General features: G+C 40.7%; 1 protein-coding gene across 1 annotated transcript in view; it reads right to left on the reverse strand.

The window, feature by feature from the left end:
- terb1 (telomere repeat binding bouquet formation protein 1) overlaps nt 1-21,293 on the reverse strand; it is a 130,382-nt gene that overhangs the window by 845 nt on the left and 108,244 nt on the right. The window contains exons 15-19 of the mRNA XM_033036511.1: nt 20,853-21,017; nt 20,131-20,238; nt 2,966-3,066; nt 939-1,142; nt 1-187 (exon numbers count right to left, since the gene is read on the reverse strand). The exon at nt 1-187 is cut by the window's left edge and continues 845 nt beyond it. Of these exons, the coding sequence (XP_032892402.1) occupies nt 167-187; nt 939-1,142; nt 2,966-3,066; nt 20,131-20,238; nt 20,853-21,017 (599 nt within the window). The 3' untranslated portion in view covers nt 1-166. The remainder of the gene's footprint in view (nt 188-938; nt 1,143-2,965; nt 3,067-20,130; nt 20,239-20,852; nt 21,018-21,293) is intronic.

Below are 21,293 nucleotides of genomic sequence, written 5' to 3' on the forward strand. Positions count from 1 at the left end.
CAGCTGTTGAGGATAATTACAACAGCTAAATCTCAGTGGAATCTGTTTCCTTGCAGTTATAAATGGTAACACCAACTGAGAATATTCTTCGGAATCAAGGTTTCTGCAACAAAATGATGATTGAGGTCAGCACAATTCAATTGAGCAATCTTAGACTTCTGGATCTTTAATCTTCTAAATTTCTTTTCTGAAAAACAGAACCCAATTGCAGATACATTAAAAAAACAGTAAAAAATGAAACAACATTTTGGTAATACTTGGCAGATCAGACAACATGTCACAAGGAAAAACAAGGTTAATATTTTGTGTAAATGACCCTTCGTCAGAACTGGCACATAAGATTATGACAAAATGCAGCAGAGATTTAGTTCAATTTCTGCTCCATAGCAAATATATATTTTACAATTATGAACATATGAGTGGCATAGATAGGCAGAGTCCTTTTCTCTGTGTGGAAATGGCGAATAAAAGAGGGGATAGATTTAAGGTGAGGGGAAAGTGTGAAGGAGATTTGCGAGGCAAGATTTTTCTAAAAATACAGTGTGGCGGGTGCCTGGAACATGCTGCCGGAGTAGTGTTGGGGCAGACAGTGACATTTAACAGGCAGTTAGGCAGCACATGACAAGAGGGGATATGGATCAAATTAAATTTTAATTATGATTGAGGTCAGTCTGAAGAAGGGTTTCGGCCCGAAACGTCGCCTATTTCCTTCGCTCCATAGATGCTGCTGCACCCGCTGAGTTTCCCCAGCAATTTTGTGTACCTTCTTAAATTTTAATTATGTTTGGCACAAACATTGCTGGCAAAGGGCCCTTTCCTGTGCTGTAATTTTCACTGAGAGCAAAACTGGTCCAAATTCTTCAAGGAGCACTTGTATGGAAATCCCCATTGATCAACCAAGATTCTGCAAGGAGCCTTGAATCCTAGTTCTTCCTTACCTGTAAGTTCCGGAATTTGTTTGCTAGATCCACATTAGTTCGCCCTTTCTGGAATGGATATGACCATAGAATAGAATTCCAGTGATAGCCCATTTTCAATACTCCTTCTAGCAAGTAGCCAATTTCCTTCTTTGTGAAATCCTTACGCTGCCTTCTTTTCCTTGATTGTCTTACTCCCACTGCGTATTCACAGATGTCTGAATGCTTTATCAAAAGAGGAACATTATTTGGTTTGCTGCACCAATGTCAAAAATCAACAGCATGCTCAGAAATCAGTCCATTCCCACATAGTCTGTCCTTTTGCTCATGGGAATAAAGGTCCTACACTGTGGCTGCTTTTGAGGAAGAATTTGATTGTTGAAAGTGCAGTCATTAAGCTTGGACCTTCTTGCCTGTGCCAGCAGGAAGAAGACGTTGAGCGATTTACAGGGCAACTCAATGAGGAATAGAACATTGTCTTCACCTCAGCAGCAAACAGGTCTTTCATCTCAGATTGTGCATGCATTGGTTATCATGCTCACCACTATGTTAGTAGAAAATGCACACCTAGACCGATCCATTAGCTGTGATGTACATGCCGAAGATGTGACGAGATCCTATTTGACGGTAGGCTTTTTCTTTAGGTTTGAAACACAAAATATGCTGTGTCAGCAAATCATAGTTTAGTTGCTCCAGGGAGTTACTGCTATTGGTTTTTGAGCTGGAGATCGAACAGTGCAGCACAGGAACAAGCTCTACAGCCCACTATGCCTGTGCCAAACAATGCCAAGACCAACTCTTATCTGCCTGCATGCAATCCATAACCCTCGACTGCTTCCATATCCATGTGCCTATTCAAAAGTCTCTTAAACACCACTATTGTACCTGTATTTCAGGCACTCTGTGCCTCACTCAGCTCCTTTAAACTATGTGGCTCTCACCTTATATCTATGCCTTTTATTGATTCTTCCATCCTGGGAAAAGGGATCTGTCTGTCTACCCTATCTTTGCCTCTCACAACGTGAGAGTGCCTGACAGGGAGGAAGTAATTAGATGAACAGTATATTCCATCTAGATTAGAGAGCAACTTTTTCACCCTTTACAGAATGTTCAAGTACTGAATCTATCCACCCAGTTCAAGCAATGACAAAAATCATTGTGATCATGAAAAGACAATCTGTTTTTATAGTAACACTGATTGTGAGATAAACATTTGCTAAGGTTCTTTTAATAATTCCCCACCTCCACTTTATGTTCACATGAAAGGAATGTCTGATTTAAATGACAGTACCTCCGATCAAGAGAAACAGTGCAGAGAGAAACAGTGTTAATGTTTCATATCGATGACCTTTTTTAATCATAACTCTCGGAATGTAGATGTGGCTCCAGAGTCACACAATTGTCAATACTACTTCCCACAACTCTAGGAACAACCCCCTCCTCCGCCCCCCACCTTAGATCTTCGCTCATTAGTCCTTTGAGACACATCCCTAAATCCATCTAGGTAGCTAAATTGTTTGTGTGGGTTACATCAGATTCTGTCATGCTGTTTGCGTCATGGGTGTAATGTCTTAAGGCATCTTACAGCGCCAGAGACCCAGGTTCGATCCTGATTGCGGGTGCTTGTCTGTACGGAGTTTGTACATTCTCCCTGTGACTTGCGTGGGTTTACTCCAAGATCTTCGGATTCCTCCCACACTCCAAAGACGTACACTTTTGTTGGTTAATTGGGTTGGTATAAACGTAAATTGTTCTCAGTGTGCGTAGGATAATGTTAGTGTGCAGAGATCGCTGGTCGGTGTGGACTCGGTGGGCCGAAGGGCCTGTTTCCGCGCTGTATCTCTAAACTAAACTAAATCTTAATTGAACCATACAAACAAGGTAGTTATACCCAGAATTAATTCAGAAAACAAGAATTCCTGTTGATTCCTTGATGCTTTGAATCATGTTTCACAAGCGGAATCAGTATGATCTATTGATCTGTAATAGATGATTCAAGATTTCAAACTCAACACGAATTCCTTTGCTATGAAAACCTAACAGCAAACCTTGCCATCATCGAAGGAGTAAATATGATCCTGAAATCTTCTTTTATTGTCGACCAATGGAGTAAATAAGTTTCTTCTGTCTTGTGGCTGGTATTTCTGATCTGCAAAGAAATCATCCAAATTGCAGTAAGGTGTAAACATCATCAGTGTTTAATTGTCATATGTACCAAGAACAGAATAAAGAAATTCTTACTTGCACAACACTATAGGCCTATATAAACATAAAACACATCGATAACAAATAACAAGCAAAAGAAAAATCAATAAATGAATAACCCCAATACTGGTTCAAGAAATCTTGGTCCTTAGTGCAACAAATACAGCCCATAGTTGATAATTTAGTTAGTGTTTTGTCGTGTTCAAGAGCCTAATGGTTGTTGCGGAGGCTATTCTTGAACCTTGCAGTCCTGGTTTTCAGACTCTTATACCTTCTTCCCAATGGGACAAGTGAAATAAGAGCGTGGCCAGGGTGATGTGGGTCTTGATGATGCTGGCTGCCTTTTTGAAGCAGCGACTCCAATAGATCCCTTCGATGGTGCAGAGGTAAGTACCCATGATTGACTGAGCAGTGCCATATTTTTTTTAATCTACTTTGTTATGAATGAATGTTTATTGGCCAAATATGTACACATACAAGTAATTTGCCTTGTATTACAATCTACCAAACATTTCTACCACAACAATATTTTCAAGGAGAGTTTCATGAATTAATATATCCATTGAATTAAGAAATTCTTCATCACCTCTAAAAGACCTAATTTTAATTTTAGGGTCATACCCTCTTGTTCTGATTGCTCTACATGCGGGATTTGTTTCTCTACTATTATAACCAGTGGGTTTTTTTTGTGATGGTACAAGCCAGCACCTCCAATAAGTTAAAAACTTAATTTTCAAATTGTTAGACTTTTTAATATTTCTAAAGTTTAAAAATTAAAATATATTACTTAAATTAGACGGTCAGACCGTAACATAGATAAAGCAGCTTATAGGATGACGATCTGCCATTGACAGCAACAGCAGGAAATGAAATATGCGTCTGCATGCTTTTGTTTTTAAAAAAAGGAATTATTCTAATCATCTTTCAATCACTCACAACATCCCATTTACTTCAATATTTAATTAAATGATACCCAAGCAGTCCCAGAATAATTTGGTGAATCTTTACAGCAAACTCTCCAACGACAATAAAAATTATCTGGGTATGACTGAACACAAATACTGCTTTATCGCAATTTAATGATACAGTGGAAAATAATTCAATAAAGGCTGCATTCAATTAAATCAGCTTTGTACTGGGAACACAAGCTCAATTTGACCCCTATCCGTCCTTGAATGAAAGAGGGAAAAGCTGTTCAGAGTTACTTGCTGATTGCACCGAAATACCTGTGGACCCTGCATGAGTATGAGATTGGATTGTTAAGATTTATGGGGCTACTTCTACAAAATGCTAGTGGCTCTGTGTCTTGTGCGTGGTTAGAAATGTGTGAAATAATTCTAACATTTTTAATCCATTAATTGCAAATAACTGCAGATTTGCTCAAGCAGGAATGTGTGTGAGGATGAACATAATGTGTACTAGAATAATATGTAGTTAAATTAAACAATATGCTTGAGGCCTACAATGCAAATTGGATTAAGGACTGGTTTCTTTGATAGCAATTCTGACTCATCAGGAGTCACACAGCATGGAAACAAGCTCAGTCTGAAGAAGGGTTCCGCTGAGTTACTCCAGCATTTTGTGTCTACCTTCGATTTAAACCAGCATCTGCAGTTCTTTCCACAGTTCTTTCCTACACATAGAAACAAGCCCTTCAGCCCAACTCAAACATGCCTACCTAAGTTTAAAATTAATGAAGGGTGATGCTTTTCATTCTGTAATAAAACTTCCCACTTTGCTTTACATTCCATCCCCTGGACTCCATAAAACATAACAATGCTGGTGTGACCCCTTCTATGAAATTACATCTCGGATTGTTTCTCTACTTTTCAAGCAATTTTTTAAGCATTTCATCCTGAGTTTTAAACAGCATCTCAGCTTTCCTGTTTTCTTTCCTTCACTAATTTGCTCCTTAAATCTCTTGCTATATATCAATCTAGACATTTCACTTGACCTTTGTGTTCCTATTGTAATTATCAATAAAAAGATAATCTTTGATCATTTTCATGTTTTGTACCCTCCATCATGTTCCTTCGACCCCCCAAAAATCAAGATGAACTCTTTACATGCAAAATCTCGTTCATAAAACATTTACCACTGCAAATTAAAAATTCCCACTTTCAAAGTTGGCGGTCAATACTCATCTCAACCACCCTTCCGAACAAAATTTTGTGAATATTGCCACGTCCCACGAGTATCTTTACTCAGTCATAGCCATTATGCATACAGCACAAAACAGGCACTTCGGTCTGTCCTTTATCTGTGCACTGTGGATGGCTTAATTGTAATCATGTAGATAGTGTAAAGAGAAAGATACTAGAGTGAAGAATATAATGTTACAGCGATATAGCATTACAGTAACAAAGTGCAGATTTAAAAAAGTCCAAGGCTCAACAAATTAGATATGTTATTAATGACCCCCTTCATGTCCCCCGGTAAAGCCCCAAATGATCCCCCCCCCCCCCCCCCCCCATAGGGGTCCTGACCCCCAGGTTAAGAACCATTGGCCTAAGGGCTACAAAGAGTAGGTTGGAAGATTAGGACTACACCCTTAGCATATGAGAGGACAGTTTAGCAGTCCTATCATAGCTGCGAAGAAGCTATTCCTGAATCTGAAACTGTAATCACCTGGTCTCCTAATCTGAGGAAAGACATTCTTGCCATAGAGGGAGTACAGAGAAGGTTCGCCAGACTGATTCCTGGGATGTCAGGACTTTCATATGAAGAAAGACTGGATAGACTAGGCTTGTACTCGCTAGAATTTAGAAGATTGAGGGGGGATCTTATAGAAACTTACAAAATTCTTAAGGGGTTGGACAGGCTAGATGCAGGAAGATTGTTCTCGATGTTGGGGAAATCCAGAACAAGGGGTCACATTTTAAGGATAAGGGGGAAATCTTTTAGGACCGAGATGAGGAAAACATTTTTCACACAGAGAGTGGTGAATCTGTGGAATTCTCTGCCACAGAAGGTAGTTGAGGCCAGTTCATTGGCTATATTTAAGAGGGAGTTAGATGTGACCCTTGTGGCTAAAGGTATCAGGGGATATGGAGAGAAGGCAGGTACAGGATACTGAGTTGGATGATCAGCCATGATCATATTGAATGGCGGTGCAGGCTCGAAGGGCCGAATGGCCTACTCCTGCACCTATTTTCTATGTTCCTATGTTAATATCAGCCTTCATGAGGTTTTATGAGACACATGGATATGCATGGATGGAGAGATATAAAGCACGTGAAGGAAGAGAGATTTAGTTTAAGTACGCATCATGTTCAGCACAGATATCATGGGCCGAAGAGCCTGTTGCTTTACTGTTCTATATTCAGTTTTAAAAAACCTCTTCTTCTCTTCATGGTTTCTGTTCACCCAATTTAATTTTATTTGTGATGATTTTTAAGGATCATATACAAATGCAAGTTATTGTAGTATTGACTTTTTAGTTGCAGTCTGTCAAGAACCAAAACAAAATCTGAAAACAGTACAAAACGTTATAGCTATGCAGTTGTAACATAATCATCTAAAAAGGTTAAAGCTCTGTAGTCCATCAGCATTATTTATAGTTTGCCTTTTAGCTAGAAGCAGTTCATTTCCTTTTATTCAGCTAACCAGCTGAGCCTCTATGACCACCTGCTCCCCTGTCATTTCAGGAAAATTTTCCAGTCTCATTTGCAGGGGCAGTGTTTCTACTTCTAAAACATTCCTCTTTGTAGTAAAACTGTGATTATATTGTCCGCTAAGTAAGCATACTTAAATATCACACTTTTAGTAGGGGGGCTGGCCTAGAGTGTGACAGTTCAAGGACATTGTTTTCAAAGTCAATTTAAGAGATACCTCTTAACAGATTGTGATTTTATCTTCCCCTCCTCCAATTCAGTCATAGAAACAATTTACAAAGATAGACACAAAAAGCTGGAATAACTCAGCGGGGCAGGCAGCATCTCTGGAGAGGACAAATGGGTGATGTTTCGGGTCAAGACCCTTCTTCAGACAATTTACAAAGCCATTTAAATGGCCAAAGGAACACAGTTAGACTACATCTGTAATTTCAGGAATTTGTGCTTTTAACATTGAGCTTCATCTGCTCGGAGTACAAATCACAAATTATACACGCCCCACGATCATTTAAGGTATTAATTGAGACATTAGACCAAAGCCCTGGCCACTATGTCAGGTGGAACCAATATCAAAAAATATATATTACTAGTTAATTACCTCGTCACAATTTGAGGTATTAACACACTGTAGCATTTACTATTTTATAGCAAAACCATTATAAGATTTTAGCAGATAATAAACTTTAAACTTTATTATCTGCCAAGATCTTATGATGTTTTTGAATTTTGGAAAGCATCATAGTTCTTCGGTTCCAGGTGCTTGACTTATACGATCGTCATCAAGAAATAATTTCATATACTGTTCAATTTTTCACTGAAGATTTGCATTGTAAGTGTCCTTTTTAAATTATGTTGTGTAAAATAGTTTCTCTATATCCTAAATTAACAATTAACATATTACTGGTTTCATCTTAGCATCATTTGACAATATAATTGTCTGAATTTAGCCTATCCTTAACTAATAAACTTCTATACTTTCACTTCTCTGTATGTCTAATATGTTATTTTCAATCTGAACTTAATCAAATGCTCTTTCTGTTTTATTTGAGCAGTTTCCTCTAACTTGAATTTCACTGGGAAGCTGTATGGTTTAACATTCTGAGATGAGATATTATTATTGTCACATGTGACAAGTCCCAGTAAAATGCTTATACCTAGGGCGCTGACAAAGTATCCCTTTTTTTGCCCCAATGGTCCCCCCCTCAACCCCCATAGTTCTCAACACCCATCGCTCACACCCCCCCCCCCTTAGTTCTTGGTGAACCCCCCCCATGCCAGGCCCCCTCCTTTGTTCTCGACGGCCTTCCACTCCATGACCGCCTTTGACCTCGGCGGTCCCCCTTTACGACCTCGGGACTCCAGATTCGGGTCTCCGAAATCAGGCCTCTGGCCCCAGGTCTCGGGCCTTCGACATCGAGACTCCAATAACCGGGCTGATCTCACCCACTCGGATACTGCTCCATTGCAGGATACTGATGAAATCTCTGAAATTGTTCACTTATAACATTGAATCTAAAATGTCTGGATTCCTTTCAACTTCATTCTCTCATCTCATTTTCAAAATCAGATGCAGAAAGTTACATTGATCAGCTCACATTTTGTTCTATTCACTTTGTTAGTTCTGATCACTTTTCTCAGTTCATTACAGTTTAGTTTATTATCCGAGGAACAATGAAAAGCTTTTTGTTGCGTGCTATCCAGTCAGCAGAAAAACAAAACATGATTACAATCAAACCATTTACAGTGTATAGATACATGAATAACATTTATTGCAAGGTAAAGCCAGCAAAGTACGATTCAGGATAGTCCATGGGTTACCGATGACATAAATAGTAGTTCAGCACTGCTCTCTGGTTGTGGTAGGATGATTCAGTTGCCTGATAACACCTGGGAAAAAACTGTCCCTGGATCTGGAGGTGTGTGTTTCTGCACTTCTATACTTCTTACCTAATGGGAGAGGGGAGAAGAGCGAGTGTCCTTGATTATGCTGCTGGTCTCGTCGAGGTAGTGTGAGGAATAAATGGAGTCAATAGAAGGGAGTAAACACAGAATAGTTTGTGTGATGGTCTGGGCTGCGTCCACAATTCGCTGCAAATTCTTGCAGTCTTGAATGGATTTGTTCCCAATCTAAATTGTGATGAATCCTGATAAAATGTTTTCAATGGTGCATCTGTAGAAGTTGGTAAGAGTTGTTGGGGACATGTCAAACTTCCAAAGCATGCGCAGGAAGTTGGTGTGCTTTCTTGGTCGTTGCTTCAATATGGGTGGTCCAGGAGAAATTGTTGGTGATATTGACTCCTAGGAATCTCAAATTTTCAACCATCTCTACTTCGGCACTGTCAATGCAAACTGCTGACATTGAGAGGTTGTTGTCTCAACACCAGGAGTAGAGGTTCTCGATCTCTTTCCTGTACGCCGTCTCATCATTATTTGATACATGGCCCACAATGGTGGTGTAATCTGCGAATTTGAATTAGATTTGTACATGGCTGCACAGCCGTGTGTGTACAAGGTGTAAAGAAGGGGGCTGAGAATGCATCCTTGTGGAGCACCAGTGTTGAGGATTATCATAGAGGATGATTAGTCCCCTATCCTCACTGATTGGGGTCTGTTGGTCAAGAAGTCGAGAATCCAGTTGCAGTGATGAGTGCTGACAACAAATCCCATGAGTTTGGTGATAAGCTTAGATGGTTAAATGGTCTGACGTAGGTGTCTTTCTTATCCAAGTGTTCCAGGGATGAGTGTAGGGCTAAGGCAATGGCATCATCCTTGGACCTGTTGCGATAGGTTAACAGGTTCTCAAAAACCTCTCTAATTTTTTAAACCACATGAAATTATTTGAGTCAGTTATTTTATCATGTAAACAAACAAAAGTTGCGTAAATTATCATGTCTTTTGATTTCTTATCTCCTTCAATGATAAAAGGTAATAAACACAAGTTACTGACCACTACCAGTGATGCTTAGAGACAGATATTCTGTGCATCTGTTAGGAAAGCTATGGCAGGGATAGAAGCAAAGGTAAGAGCTGTAGCAAATAAAGTGAAGGAAATAACTTCAGAAGTAGAAAAGGTTATATTTTCTTGGCCTGGATAGACTGAGGTAAATAAAATAAATTAACTTTGATTTAAAAAATAAAACTGGAAGCACATTTGCAACCACATCTAACAAAGATCAAAGACTTTGAGAAGAGGAGGAAATTACTATTAAAGTGAGTCCAAGAGCCATTTGCATTTATTTGTTTGCTCTACCTGCTGCCAAAAGCCTCATCAATAGTGCAATAATTTACCTACAATCTCACAGAGTAGTCACCAATACAAATGTGGCATCAGAATATTAAATTCAGGAGTTATTTCTGGTGATACAAAACCACAGACAATATGAAGAGCCAAAAAATACTGCCAAAATTGCTACTCCACTGAAATATCAGAGGATCATCACAGTCCAGTTCACATTGGTATAAATAATGCATTGACTTCCAGAAAATTGTCAATCTGATACAATCTGAGTAGTCTAACATACATGAATGAATCATTCGTACATAACCAGATACGAACAAAATTAGATGCAAGACCTCTCATGGGGGCATAACAGCAGTTTTACAAAGTGTCTTTAATGCAGAGAAATGTCCCAAGGCACTTTAAGGAAGTAAAATCAGGTCTCTTAAAAAAGCTGACATCAACCCACTGAGGAATATAATCAGAGGAATGATTAAAAGTCACGTCAAAGAGGTGGGTTTCAAGGTTTAAGGAGGCATTTCTAGCGATTCGGGATACCAGAGACACGCCTAAAGGTAGGGCAGGGCAGGGCAGGGCATAACATTGTTTTTTAAACTTTCATATAGTGGGAATGGAAATTATCTAGTAAGTCAATTATTACAGGAATGACGAGTAACTTGGATATGATGCATGGTAGGTAAGAGGTTAACCAAGAGAGCAATGTAATACTGCTGTCAAGTTTGGAATTGATTATGTTACAAATGAATGTATTAGGGGTAATTGTCAAATAAGTGATGGACAAACAAGGCAGACAGGAATAAAGATTATGGGAAAGTAATTGAAAAGCAAATGCTGCAAATATTGAGAATATTTCAATTAGTTTATATTTCCAGCATATATTTTACTCTCCTCTGTTTCCCTTTATCTCTTTTTGTTTACATTTCCACCAGACATATCATCCGCAAGTCATCACAATTTGCATCATTCATTATCTCCTGGTCTCCACCCTACCACTGGCATTCCCTTTGTTATCTCCACATAGTCCTTTTCTCAACAAATTAATATGCACTTATTTTCTAGCCATTGCTTGAATCATTAACTCTTTATCTCTTCACAGATGCTGCCAGAACTGCTAATTCCAGAATTTTATTTTTATATTATTGAAAGTTGTTTAAGGATCAAATAAAATGCCGGCTGTGTGAAAAAAGATAAATACATTACAAGGAAGGCGATAGGCAATGCTTGGATATTTGGATAAAGCGAAGATAGTGTCTCAGAGCAATATGTGAGTCCTTCACATTTCAATGGCGGTGAGACAATGCAGAATGACTGTGGTAAATATAAGCAAGGGTGAGGAAGAGAAATGCTGCAGAAATGTCTGATGAATCTCTCTTCAAACTTAGAGTCTTTTTTTTATGATGTGGGTTTCAATTTTACTTCAAAGTTACTTTTGGCTTTAAAAGCAGCAGCTGGGCTGCTGTCCTACTTCATTGCATTATCATAACAAGGTCAGAAAAGGATTTCCAAAGTGTTCATCTTCATCCCTTGCAAGATGAATGGTTCGAACGGTGCAGAGTACTTTACAGGCTGCTCTGATGGTCGTCACCAATTAGCTTTTATACTCTGTTCAATAATCTATTGATTACAGCGTGAGTCACAGATTACTTAAAATTCCTAGCTTTAATGATCATTAAAAGTATAAAACAATCAATTAAATCTGAAGGAATTTCTAGATTTAATGATCACTAGACCAAGTGCAGACCCGTTGCATCTGTTCCCCCAACGTACGGTTGCGGGGGGCGGCATGCGGCGTCACACACACTAACTACCCGCCCCCCCGCACACATGCTAACTACCCCCCTTGATATTATATTAATATTATTAATTTGCTCCTTTTACCCCATAACCGCCCTATCCACTGACTCATAGCTCCCAACTTGCAGGCGCGTCTAGAGAGGGAGTGGGGGGTATAGAGTGAGGGCAAGAGAGAATGGGGAGACAGAGAGAAAGGGTGCAGAGACGGAAGGGCAAGAGATAGAGGGAGTGGGAGGAGTGGAAGAGAGGAAGGGTGGGTGAGGGGGGGAGAGGAGGGGTGAGAGAGATGGGAGGAGAGCGAGGGGGAGAGAGAGGGGCTGAGAGGGGAGTGGGAAGGGGGGAAGGGAGGGGGAGAGGTTGTGGGGGGAAGTGTGGGGAGGGGATGGGGTGGAGGGGGAAGGTTTAGGGGAGGGAGGGTGGGGGAGGGCAGGGGGGGTGGGGGCGAGAGAGAGGGAGGGGGAGAGAGAGAGGGAGGGGGAGAGAGAAAGGGGGGGGTGAGAGAGAGGGGGGGAGAGAGAGAGAGAGAGATGGGAATGAAGCGTGCGCGTCTCATGCACAAAAGCTGTCGGCAGCTCTATGGAATTCAGGGGAGGAGCCTGCCGCGTCACACATCACACACACACACACACACACACAGCGGGTCTGATCTAAGCTGCCAATGAAGACAGTAAAAAACAATGGAATCAACAATAATTAATCGAGTGAAATGAGAAACAATAAAATTAAATGCAATGAAAAAAGAAATAAACAATGTTTTAATCCACAGTGGGGGGGGGGGGGGGGAGCAGGCAGGCTGGTGGGCCAGGAGCAATGGCATTGTGAGGTCAGCAGCTGGGCAACTGTTATATTTTTTTAAATGTCAGTTTGGTGATAAATTTTAGTAAATATCTTGGGAAATAATTGACCAAATTTATAGAGGGTTGGATTTTTTAAATCATAAGGAAAATTTCAACCAGAAGATGTAAAAATTTCACTGTTATTGTAACGTCAGCAGCTGGGCAGTGGTCAGATTTTTAAAAAAAGATCAGATTGGTCAAAATTTTTAATAAAAAAGTCAGGAAAATAATGTACCAAATGTTCAGAGGAGTGGATTTCTAAAATCACAAGGAAAATCTCTACTGAAATATGTAACAATTTCCCCGTTTCGGCATCTGGTTTTCGAGGATACCTTTCAGGCAAAATGACACCCACACACCCACAGTTTTAATAGATACTAAACCAAGTACAGACCCATTGAGTCTGTTCCCCCAATGAGCGTTTGCGGGGTGGGGGGGATGCGGGGCAGCATGCAGCGTCTCACACACTAACCACCCCCACACTAACTACCCCCCTTGAGAGAGAGATCGGAGGAGAGGGGGAGAAGGGAAGAGGGGGAGGGGGGGGAAGGGAGGGGTAGGGGGTAGGGGAGGGGGTGGAGGGAAGGGGGTAGGGGAGGGGTAGAGGGGAGGGGGGAAGGGGGTTTAGGGGAGGAAGGGTGGGGAGGGCAAGGGGGATGGGGGAGAGGAAGGGGAGGGAGAGGGGGTAGAGATAGGGTGGAGAGAGAGGGGGGAGAGAGGGTGAGGGAGGGAGAGAGGGGGCGTGATAGAGAGGGGGGAGTGAGAGAGAGGGGGAGGGAGAGAGGGGGGAGAGAGAGAGGGGGAGGGAGAGAGAGGGGGGAAGGGAGAGGGAGAGGGGGAGAGAGAATGGGGGAGGGAGAGAGAGGGGTGGAGGGAGGGAGAGAGAGGGGGAGGGAGAGAGGGGGGGAGAGGTTTTTTTTAAAGGACTTGCGAGCGGCGTGACTGGCAGCGCGTTGAGTTTGCAGCGGGAGGGAGGGGCGTGACTTCACTCGCTGCGCCTGGGGCAGGTTTCCCAGAGGGAGTAATGGCCATGAGGGCCACTTTCTCATCACGTGCCCCGCGCGGCGATAACGGCCGCCACCGCCATGTTCTACCATTGGGTGGGGGAACTGTGAGCGCGCGGGCGGCTGTGAGCGAGCGGGCGGCTGTGAGCGAGCGGGTGGCTCTGAGCGAGCAGCGGTGACCTCTGGATCTGCAGAACGTTCGTTCTTTCTGCATGATTTGAATAAAGGGGGAGGGGGGGGCGTAACGAGACTCGTAGAAAACTGCGCATGCACGTTGACAGCAGCTGGATTAATCCACAGCGGCGGAGGGGCGGAGCCAGGATGCAGGTGGGCCTCGATTGATGGGCATGTGGGCATTGTGACGTCAGCAGCAGCAAAAAGTGAGTTTTGTGAACAACTTTATTCAAAATCTGGGGAAATAATTGACCAAATTTAGAGAGGATTTCTGAAATCATAAGTTAAATCCCTACCGAAGTATGTAAAAATCTCTGCGTTGTTGTGTTTGGTTTTCGAGGAGATACGTTTCAAAGGCAAGATGACACACACCCACAGTTTTAAAAGTATATAAATATGATTACAGACCTTTATTTTCTAGTTTTGTGTATTTTCTACAGAGAACTCATATCAGGAAATATTTATCTGCAGAGAGCAGTGCATTCGGCCGAACGCACTATGGGAACTACACTCGCCCCTCTGCAGGAACTATACATCAGAAGGTGCAGATCCAGAGCCAGCAACATTATGGTGGACCCCTTCCACCCCAGCAACGGACTGTTCCAGCTGCTACGGTCAGGCAAACGCCTCTGCTATCATGCTGTGAAAACAGAGAGGATGAGACAGAGTTTCTTCCCACAGGCCATTAGGACTGTAAACTCTTATCTCACCAGGGACTAACTTACTGCACCAAACTACTGTTGTGTTGTGTCTTTTTTAAATTGTTGGGTTTTTTTTCTTTCTTTCTTTTTTTTTCTCACCAATATGTAATTCTGTTCTATTCTGTTTTGTAGCTTTTTTGCACATTCCGCAGGCATTGCCACTTTTCATTTCACTGCACATGTCGTATTCGTATGTGACAAATAGACTTGACTTGTGATTACCTGCCATTTCTCAGATTTAATATCCATTAATAAAGTGCACCAAAACTATGTATTCAGGTTCTCAATTTGGAATATTTAACAGAACATTAACTTTATTAGAAAGTTTAATCAGAATTTGATATAGGAAAATATACTACCACATATAGCTTTACTGATTTGAATATTTTTTTTGCATTTTCTCACAATTTGCATGACCTTGTTCGATAGTTGCTTTAAACTGAGTTGTAGCCTCTCTTTGCTGTCTGGGGAAAGCGATAATGTCAGATGCAGATTTCTTTATTGGTGGCAAAAGAAAACCTGCACGCAATGTACATTTTTTCTCTTATTATCAGTGATGTAGGAAGTTGGAAATAAAGTAAAGAAACAATGCCTTTGGCGGTTTAGTTTGTTGAAGCCCATTGTCAATTATTACTGGTACCATTGCTGGGCTATTCAGAGCAATGTTCAGAATTGAACAAGAGTCAAAAGTTTTATTGTCATGTGTCCCAGATAGGACAATGAAATTCTTGCTTGCTGCAGCACAACAGAATATGTAAACATAATACAGAACAGGAGATAAAAGTTCAGTGTGTCTATATACCATAGACCATATATATACACACAATAAATAAACAGATAATGTGCAATAGGCTGATATTGTTCAGAGTTTGTATGATGGCGAGTTTAATAGCCTGATGGCTGTGGGGAAGAAGCTGTTCCTGAACCTGGATGTTGTGAGACAATTAATGTGGAATGGAGTCACAGATTGGCAAGGATTTCCTTCCGAAAGAATATGGATGAACCATTTGAATCTTTGTAACTTTAAATACTTACAGATTAAAAAATGAATTCAAATTGCCAAGCAGTCACGGTTACATTTAACTTCATGTCCTATATATTATTTGCATTTTGTAAAAAATATCTATTGCGATTTCCATAACACAACCATTACTTTACAATTAACCTCAATGACCATTCCCAAAAAGAAAAGATATTGTCTTTGAATAAAAACTTAGATAAAAATCTCTTCAAAAGGGTTATACAAATTTAATAACAATATTTATTGCTCATCACTAATTGCTGATGAAATAGCAAAGATCTGCCAACTGGAGTATAATATGCAAAAAATGAAACTCAATTTTAGCAGAAAAATAAAAAGCATATAGGAGACTGCAGATGCTCTGGGCATTTTATCTGAACGATGAGAGACTTCTGAGCTCTTAAGATGTGGGTTCCTGATGTCAAAGTATATGATTCATCAAAAAATTAAGTGAATGCATTGGCCTAATCACTGCAATAGGCTGCTTGGCTTGTGAAAAAGATTTCAAAGTCCAAGTGAGTTTATTGTCATGTGTCCCTGTATAGGACAATGAAATTCTTGCTTTGCTTCAGCACACAGAACATAGTAGGCATTTACTACAAAACAGATAAGTGTGTCCATATACCAAGGGGGACACTACTTAAAAATTTGGGGGTCACCTATTAGAAGACAGCGATAAACAAAAATATATTCTTTCAGACCATCAATCTTTGAAACACACGCTTCCCCAAAGGCAGGTAGAAATAGAGTCTATGAATATTCTTTCAGCAGCGCTAGATAAAAACTTGACAAGGAAGTGGGTGAAAGGTTACTGCAGGACTTGAGAGTACTGAGTTGAGGTTATAATCAGATCAGCCATGATTTTATGTAATGCCACTCCTTTGACAGTGCACTGATGCTAATCCTTCTTCCCTCTCTCTTCCATCTCCCACCCCTCACCTTTCTTAACCCCTTTACAATGTCTCCTACCCATTTCTCATTTCTCCCTTGGTTTTCTCACTACTTTTAATAGGCTTCTCTTCACCATGCTGCTTTGACTCAATTTCTTCCTGGCCTGAAACAGCTTTTAGTCTTAGTCCTTCATGTACAACAAACTGGAAAATTAATTAGCCATTAATTAAAAAACAAATGCTTTCAGTGGGAAAAGAGTGAATATTTTTGACGGCATGAAAATTGGGAATTGAAAGTTCACATATAAACAATTTAATACATGCACAGTTTAAATCTATCATATGATTTCCACAGCATCATATGATTTCTAATATCTATTCCTCTGATGTTCAAGTGGGAATACAAAATCAATATCCAAATGCATTGATGCTGAATATACATGAATCATCACTCGCAACTGCTCTCGAAGGAGATGTAGTGCCATCTTTTAGTTTAGTTGCATGACAGAAACAATTGATTATTTTTAAGTTAGATGTATATAGATTCAAATAGGGCCATGAGAATCTGAGCGAATGTATCCTTTGATGGAAAACACATTATCTGATGAACAGATGGTGAGTAGAGAGAGCACATGAGTCTTAACAACATGCCAACAACCAAGGCATGTGAGTGTTCTTCAGTGTTGTCAATAACATCCAAGCGCCCAAAGACCAACCCCAAAGGAGTCAAGGATGAAGGAAGAGACATCTAGGCCAGTCAACACCAAGAGGAAGAAAAATGTCAGATTTTCTTAATAAAAACACTTCATCGCAAAGTGTGATACAGTCTTAGCATAGCCACAGCAAAGATAAAAAGGCTCATTCAACAAGGACTCTGAAGTAGAAAACAGATTTATTTTGCTGGAAATTAGACAAGTATTTGGAGAAACTACACCCCTGAAAGTGCTCACAGAAAATAGTTGGCACCTTGCAACTCCAAAACTATCGTCTGGTGCAGCATCTCATGTCCATCCAAGTAAAGCCTTTGTTACACCTGTGGCGGCACTGGGTGATGGGCCACGCACTGTACATAACATTCGGCTCTTTGGGGGGTCGCATGTGCCCGGTGACGAGAGATAGGGGTCACGGTTTAGTCACGGGTGCCCCATGGGAGTATTTAAGGGTTAATCGCGCGCGCACAGGGTTGGTGAGTGAGGAGAATTAGTGTAGTAATAAAGAACCAGTATTTCGAACAAACTTCGTGTCTGCCTCGTTATTTAACGGACAACTCCACGTCCGCTACATTTGGTGATCCCGACATGAATAACCCTTAAATCCTCCCCAGGGGCACCCGTGACCAAACCGTGACCCCTATCTCTCATCACTGGGACACGTGACCCCACAAAGAGCCGAAGGTTATGTACAGTGCGTGGCCCATCACCTAGTGCTGCCACACACCTATAAAAATATATTACAGTGGCCTCTATGTACAGTGCACTCCATAATGTTTGGGACAAAGACCCATCATTTATTTATTTGCCTCTGTACTCCACAATTTAAGGATTGTAATAGAAAAAAAAAATCACATGTGGTTAAAGTGCACATTGTCAGATTTTATTACAGGGTATTTTTATACATTTTGGTTTCACCATATAGAAATCACAGCTGTGTTGTACATAGTCTCCCCATTTCAGGACACCATAATGTTTGGGACACATGGCTTCACAAGTGTTTGTAATTGCTCATGGGTGTTTAAATGCCTCCTTAATTCAGGTATAAGAGAGCTATCAGCACCTAGTCTTTCCTCCAGTCTTTCCATCACATTTCGAAACTTTTATTGCTGTTTATCAACACGAGGACCAAAGTTGTGCCAATGAAAGTCAATGAAGCCATTATGAAACTGAGAAACAAGAATAAAACTGTTAGAGACATCAGCCAAACCTTAGGCTTACCAACATCAACGGTTGGGACATCATTAAGAAAAAAGAGCACTGGTGAGCTTACTAATCGCAAAGGGACTTGCAGGCCAAGGAAGACCTTCACAGCTGATGACAGAAGAATTCTCTCTATAATAAAGAAAAATCCCCAAACACCTGTCCGACAGATCAGAAACACTCTTCAGGAGTCAGGTGTGGATTTGTCAATGACCCCTGTCCGCAGAAGACTTCATGAACAGAAATACAGAGGCTACACTACGAGATGCAAACCACTGGTTAGCTGCAAAAATTGGATGGCCAGTTTACAGCTTGCCAAGAAGTACTTAAAAGAGCAACTACAGTTCTGGAAAAAGGTTGTGGGCAGATGGGACGAAGATTAACATATCAATAGACAATAGACGCAGGAGTAGGCCATTCGGCCCTTCGAGCCAGCACCGCCATTCAATGTGATTATGGCTGATCATCCACAATCAGTACCCCGTTCCTGCCTTCTCCCCACATCCCCTGACTCTGCTATTTTTAAGAGCCCTATCTAGCTCTCTCTTGAAAGCATCCAGAGAACCTGCCTCTCTGAGGCAGAGAATTCCAGACTCACCACTCTCTGTGAGAAAAAGTGTTTCCTCGTCTCCATTCTAAATGGCTCACGCCTTAGTCTTAAACTGTGGCCCCTGGTTCTGGAGTAATCAGTGTAATAGCAAGAGCAAGTATGGAGGAGAGAAGGAACTGCCCAAGATCCAAAGCATACCACCACATCTGTGAAACACCGTGGTGGGGGTGTTATGGCCTGGGCATGTATGGCTGTTGAAGGTACTGGCTCACTTATCTTCATTGATGATACAACTACTGATGGTAGTAGCATAATTAATGCTGAAGTGCATAAACACATTCTATCTGCTCAAGTTCAAACAAATGCCTCAAAACTCATTGGCCAGCGGTTCATTCTACAGCAAGACAATGATCTCAAAAGCAACAAAAAGAGTTTTTCAAAGTTAAAAAATGTTCAATTCTTGAGCGGCCAAGAATCACCCGATCTGAACCCAATTGAGCATGCCTTTTATATGCTGAAGAGAAAACTGAAGGGGACTGCCCCCAGAACAAGCATAAAGTAAAGATGGCTGCAATACAGGCCTGGCAAAGCATCACCCGAGAAGACACTCAGCAACTGGTGATGTCCATGAATCGCAGACTTCAAGAGTCATTGCATGCAAAGGATATGCAACAAAATACTAAACAGGACTACTTTCATTTACATGACATTGCTGTGTCCCAAACATTATGGTGCCCTGAAATAAGGGGACTATGTATAAACACTGCTGTAATTTCTACATGGTGAAACCAAAATGTATAAAAATGGCCTTTATTAAAATCTGACAATGTGCACTTTAACCACATGTGATTTTTTTTCTATTACAAATCTCACATTGTGGAGTACAGAGGCAAATAAATGATGGGTCTTTGCCCCAAACATTATTGAGGACACTGTATTTGCCTGCTTCCCCATCAGAATCTATTCTGACTGAATCGGCATTGACTGATGCTCACTAATTATTTGTTCCTTTTCATTGCTTTTGAATGCTGGTGCTAAATCCAAGAAATAACACTTAACCTGCCTTTGCAAGAAACACCAGAGTAAGGGGAATCTAAATGAGCAAAGAACCAGGGTAACTGTCGCTTTCTTAACCAACATGTTTTTTAATTCAGAGTTTTCTTCTTTATAACATGGCATTCTTAACGTAATCGTTTCTACAACACAGCTGAACTAACTTAAGCACAAACCTCAAAAGTATAATGAAGGTCCCAAAATCAAGAACCATACTCACTTTTTAAGTGGAAATCTTTTGTAGGTGTTGAGTTCATAGAATCTGTTTGCTTAATACAGCAATCTGTGATACAAGATGTAGTTCTTCTGATTGGAGTAAAAAAAAAATCTGCAAAATAAAACAATATAAGGTTATAATGTATAAAAGGTACATTATTCATCTTGGCCCTTGATCGTATCAGGTCTAAAAACAGATCGAGCCAGGAAGTTGGAGCGGCAGATTTGGGACACAAATGCAGGTGGATGATTGGTTGTCCAACCTCTGACTCCAAATTCCACAAAATGTAAGTGGAGCCAGGGGAAGGTGAAGGTGGAGACAGCTAGGAGGGTGATGTGGAAACAAAAAGGCTATCAAGTGGTGGAATCTGATTAATAAGGAAGCTGATAATGGCAATAATCAAGGGAGAGGTGAGGGGCAGATGGAATCAGAACCAGATGGGAGAGGGGGATCCAGTGGGTGAAGGTGGGTAGTAGAACAATGGAAACAGAAAGGGGAGGTGGATGAACATGTTTGATAGAGGAGAGGAGGTTGGGAAGGGGACAGAAATCTAGTCCTCCCACCTCTCCCCTCCTGAGAACACATGCATTTGATCATTTTTCTAATGGTTCCCATCTTCCCATTTGATTGCATGCACATGTTGAAAATGCAACAGTTTAGCTGTACAAATATGTTTATGAATACACCCTGTTGCCATTTTAAGGGATAATAAACTAATTACTTGCTTTTATCAGTTTTGTTAATGTTACTGGCTTGTAACTTCTTAAGCTCCTTTTTATATCTATCCTCACACTCTTGTATCACTTTATGTCGATCACATTTGTTAGGGCAAGCCTGAAGAATCTTGCTGAAATTCCTACTGTTCAAGGATGCTGTTACAGTTGAACAACCTATAAGGATTAAACAAATCAGCATGAGTTTCTTTTAAGCAAAATGACTGATCCTTGTAGTCATCAGAAATTAGAAATTATTTTGTTGGATAAAGAGCATTGAAAACTGAAAAAATGCCTTGTTCAACTAATAAGATTATTTAAGTAATTACTTGTTGGTTATGACGCCAGAATGTGAGGACGGACTACAAAAAAACTATGGCATGCAATTATTCATGAAATATATTGAGAAAGGACTTTCCCAGAAATATTAACAATAATCAAGTCAAGTTTAAT

This window comes from Amblyraja radiata, chromosome 17, assembly GCF_010909765.2.
Source record: "Amblyraja radiata isolate CabotCenter1 chromosome 17, sAmbRad1.1.pri, whole genome shotgun sequence".
Taxonomy (NCBI): domain Eukaryota; kingdom Metazoa; phylum Chordata; class Chondrichthyes; order Rajiformes; family Rajidae; genus Amblyraja; species Amblyraja radiata.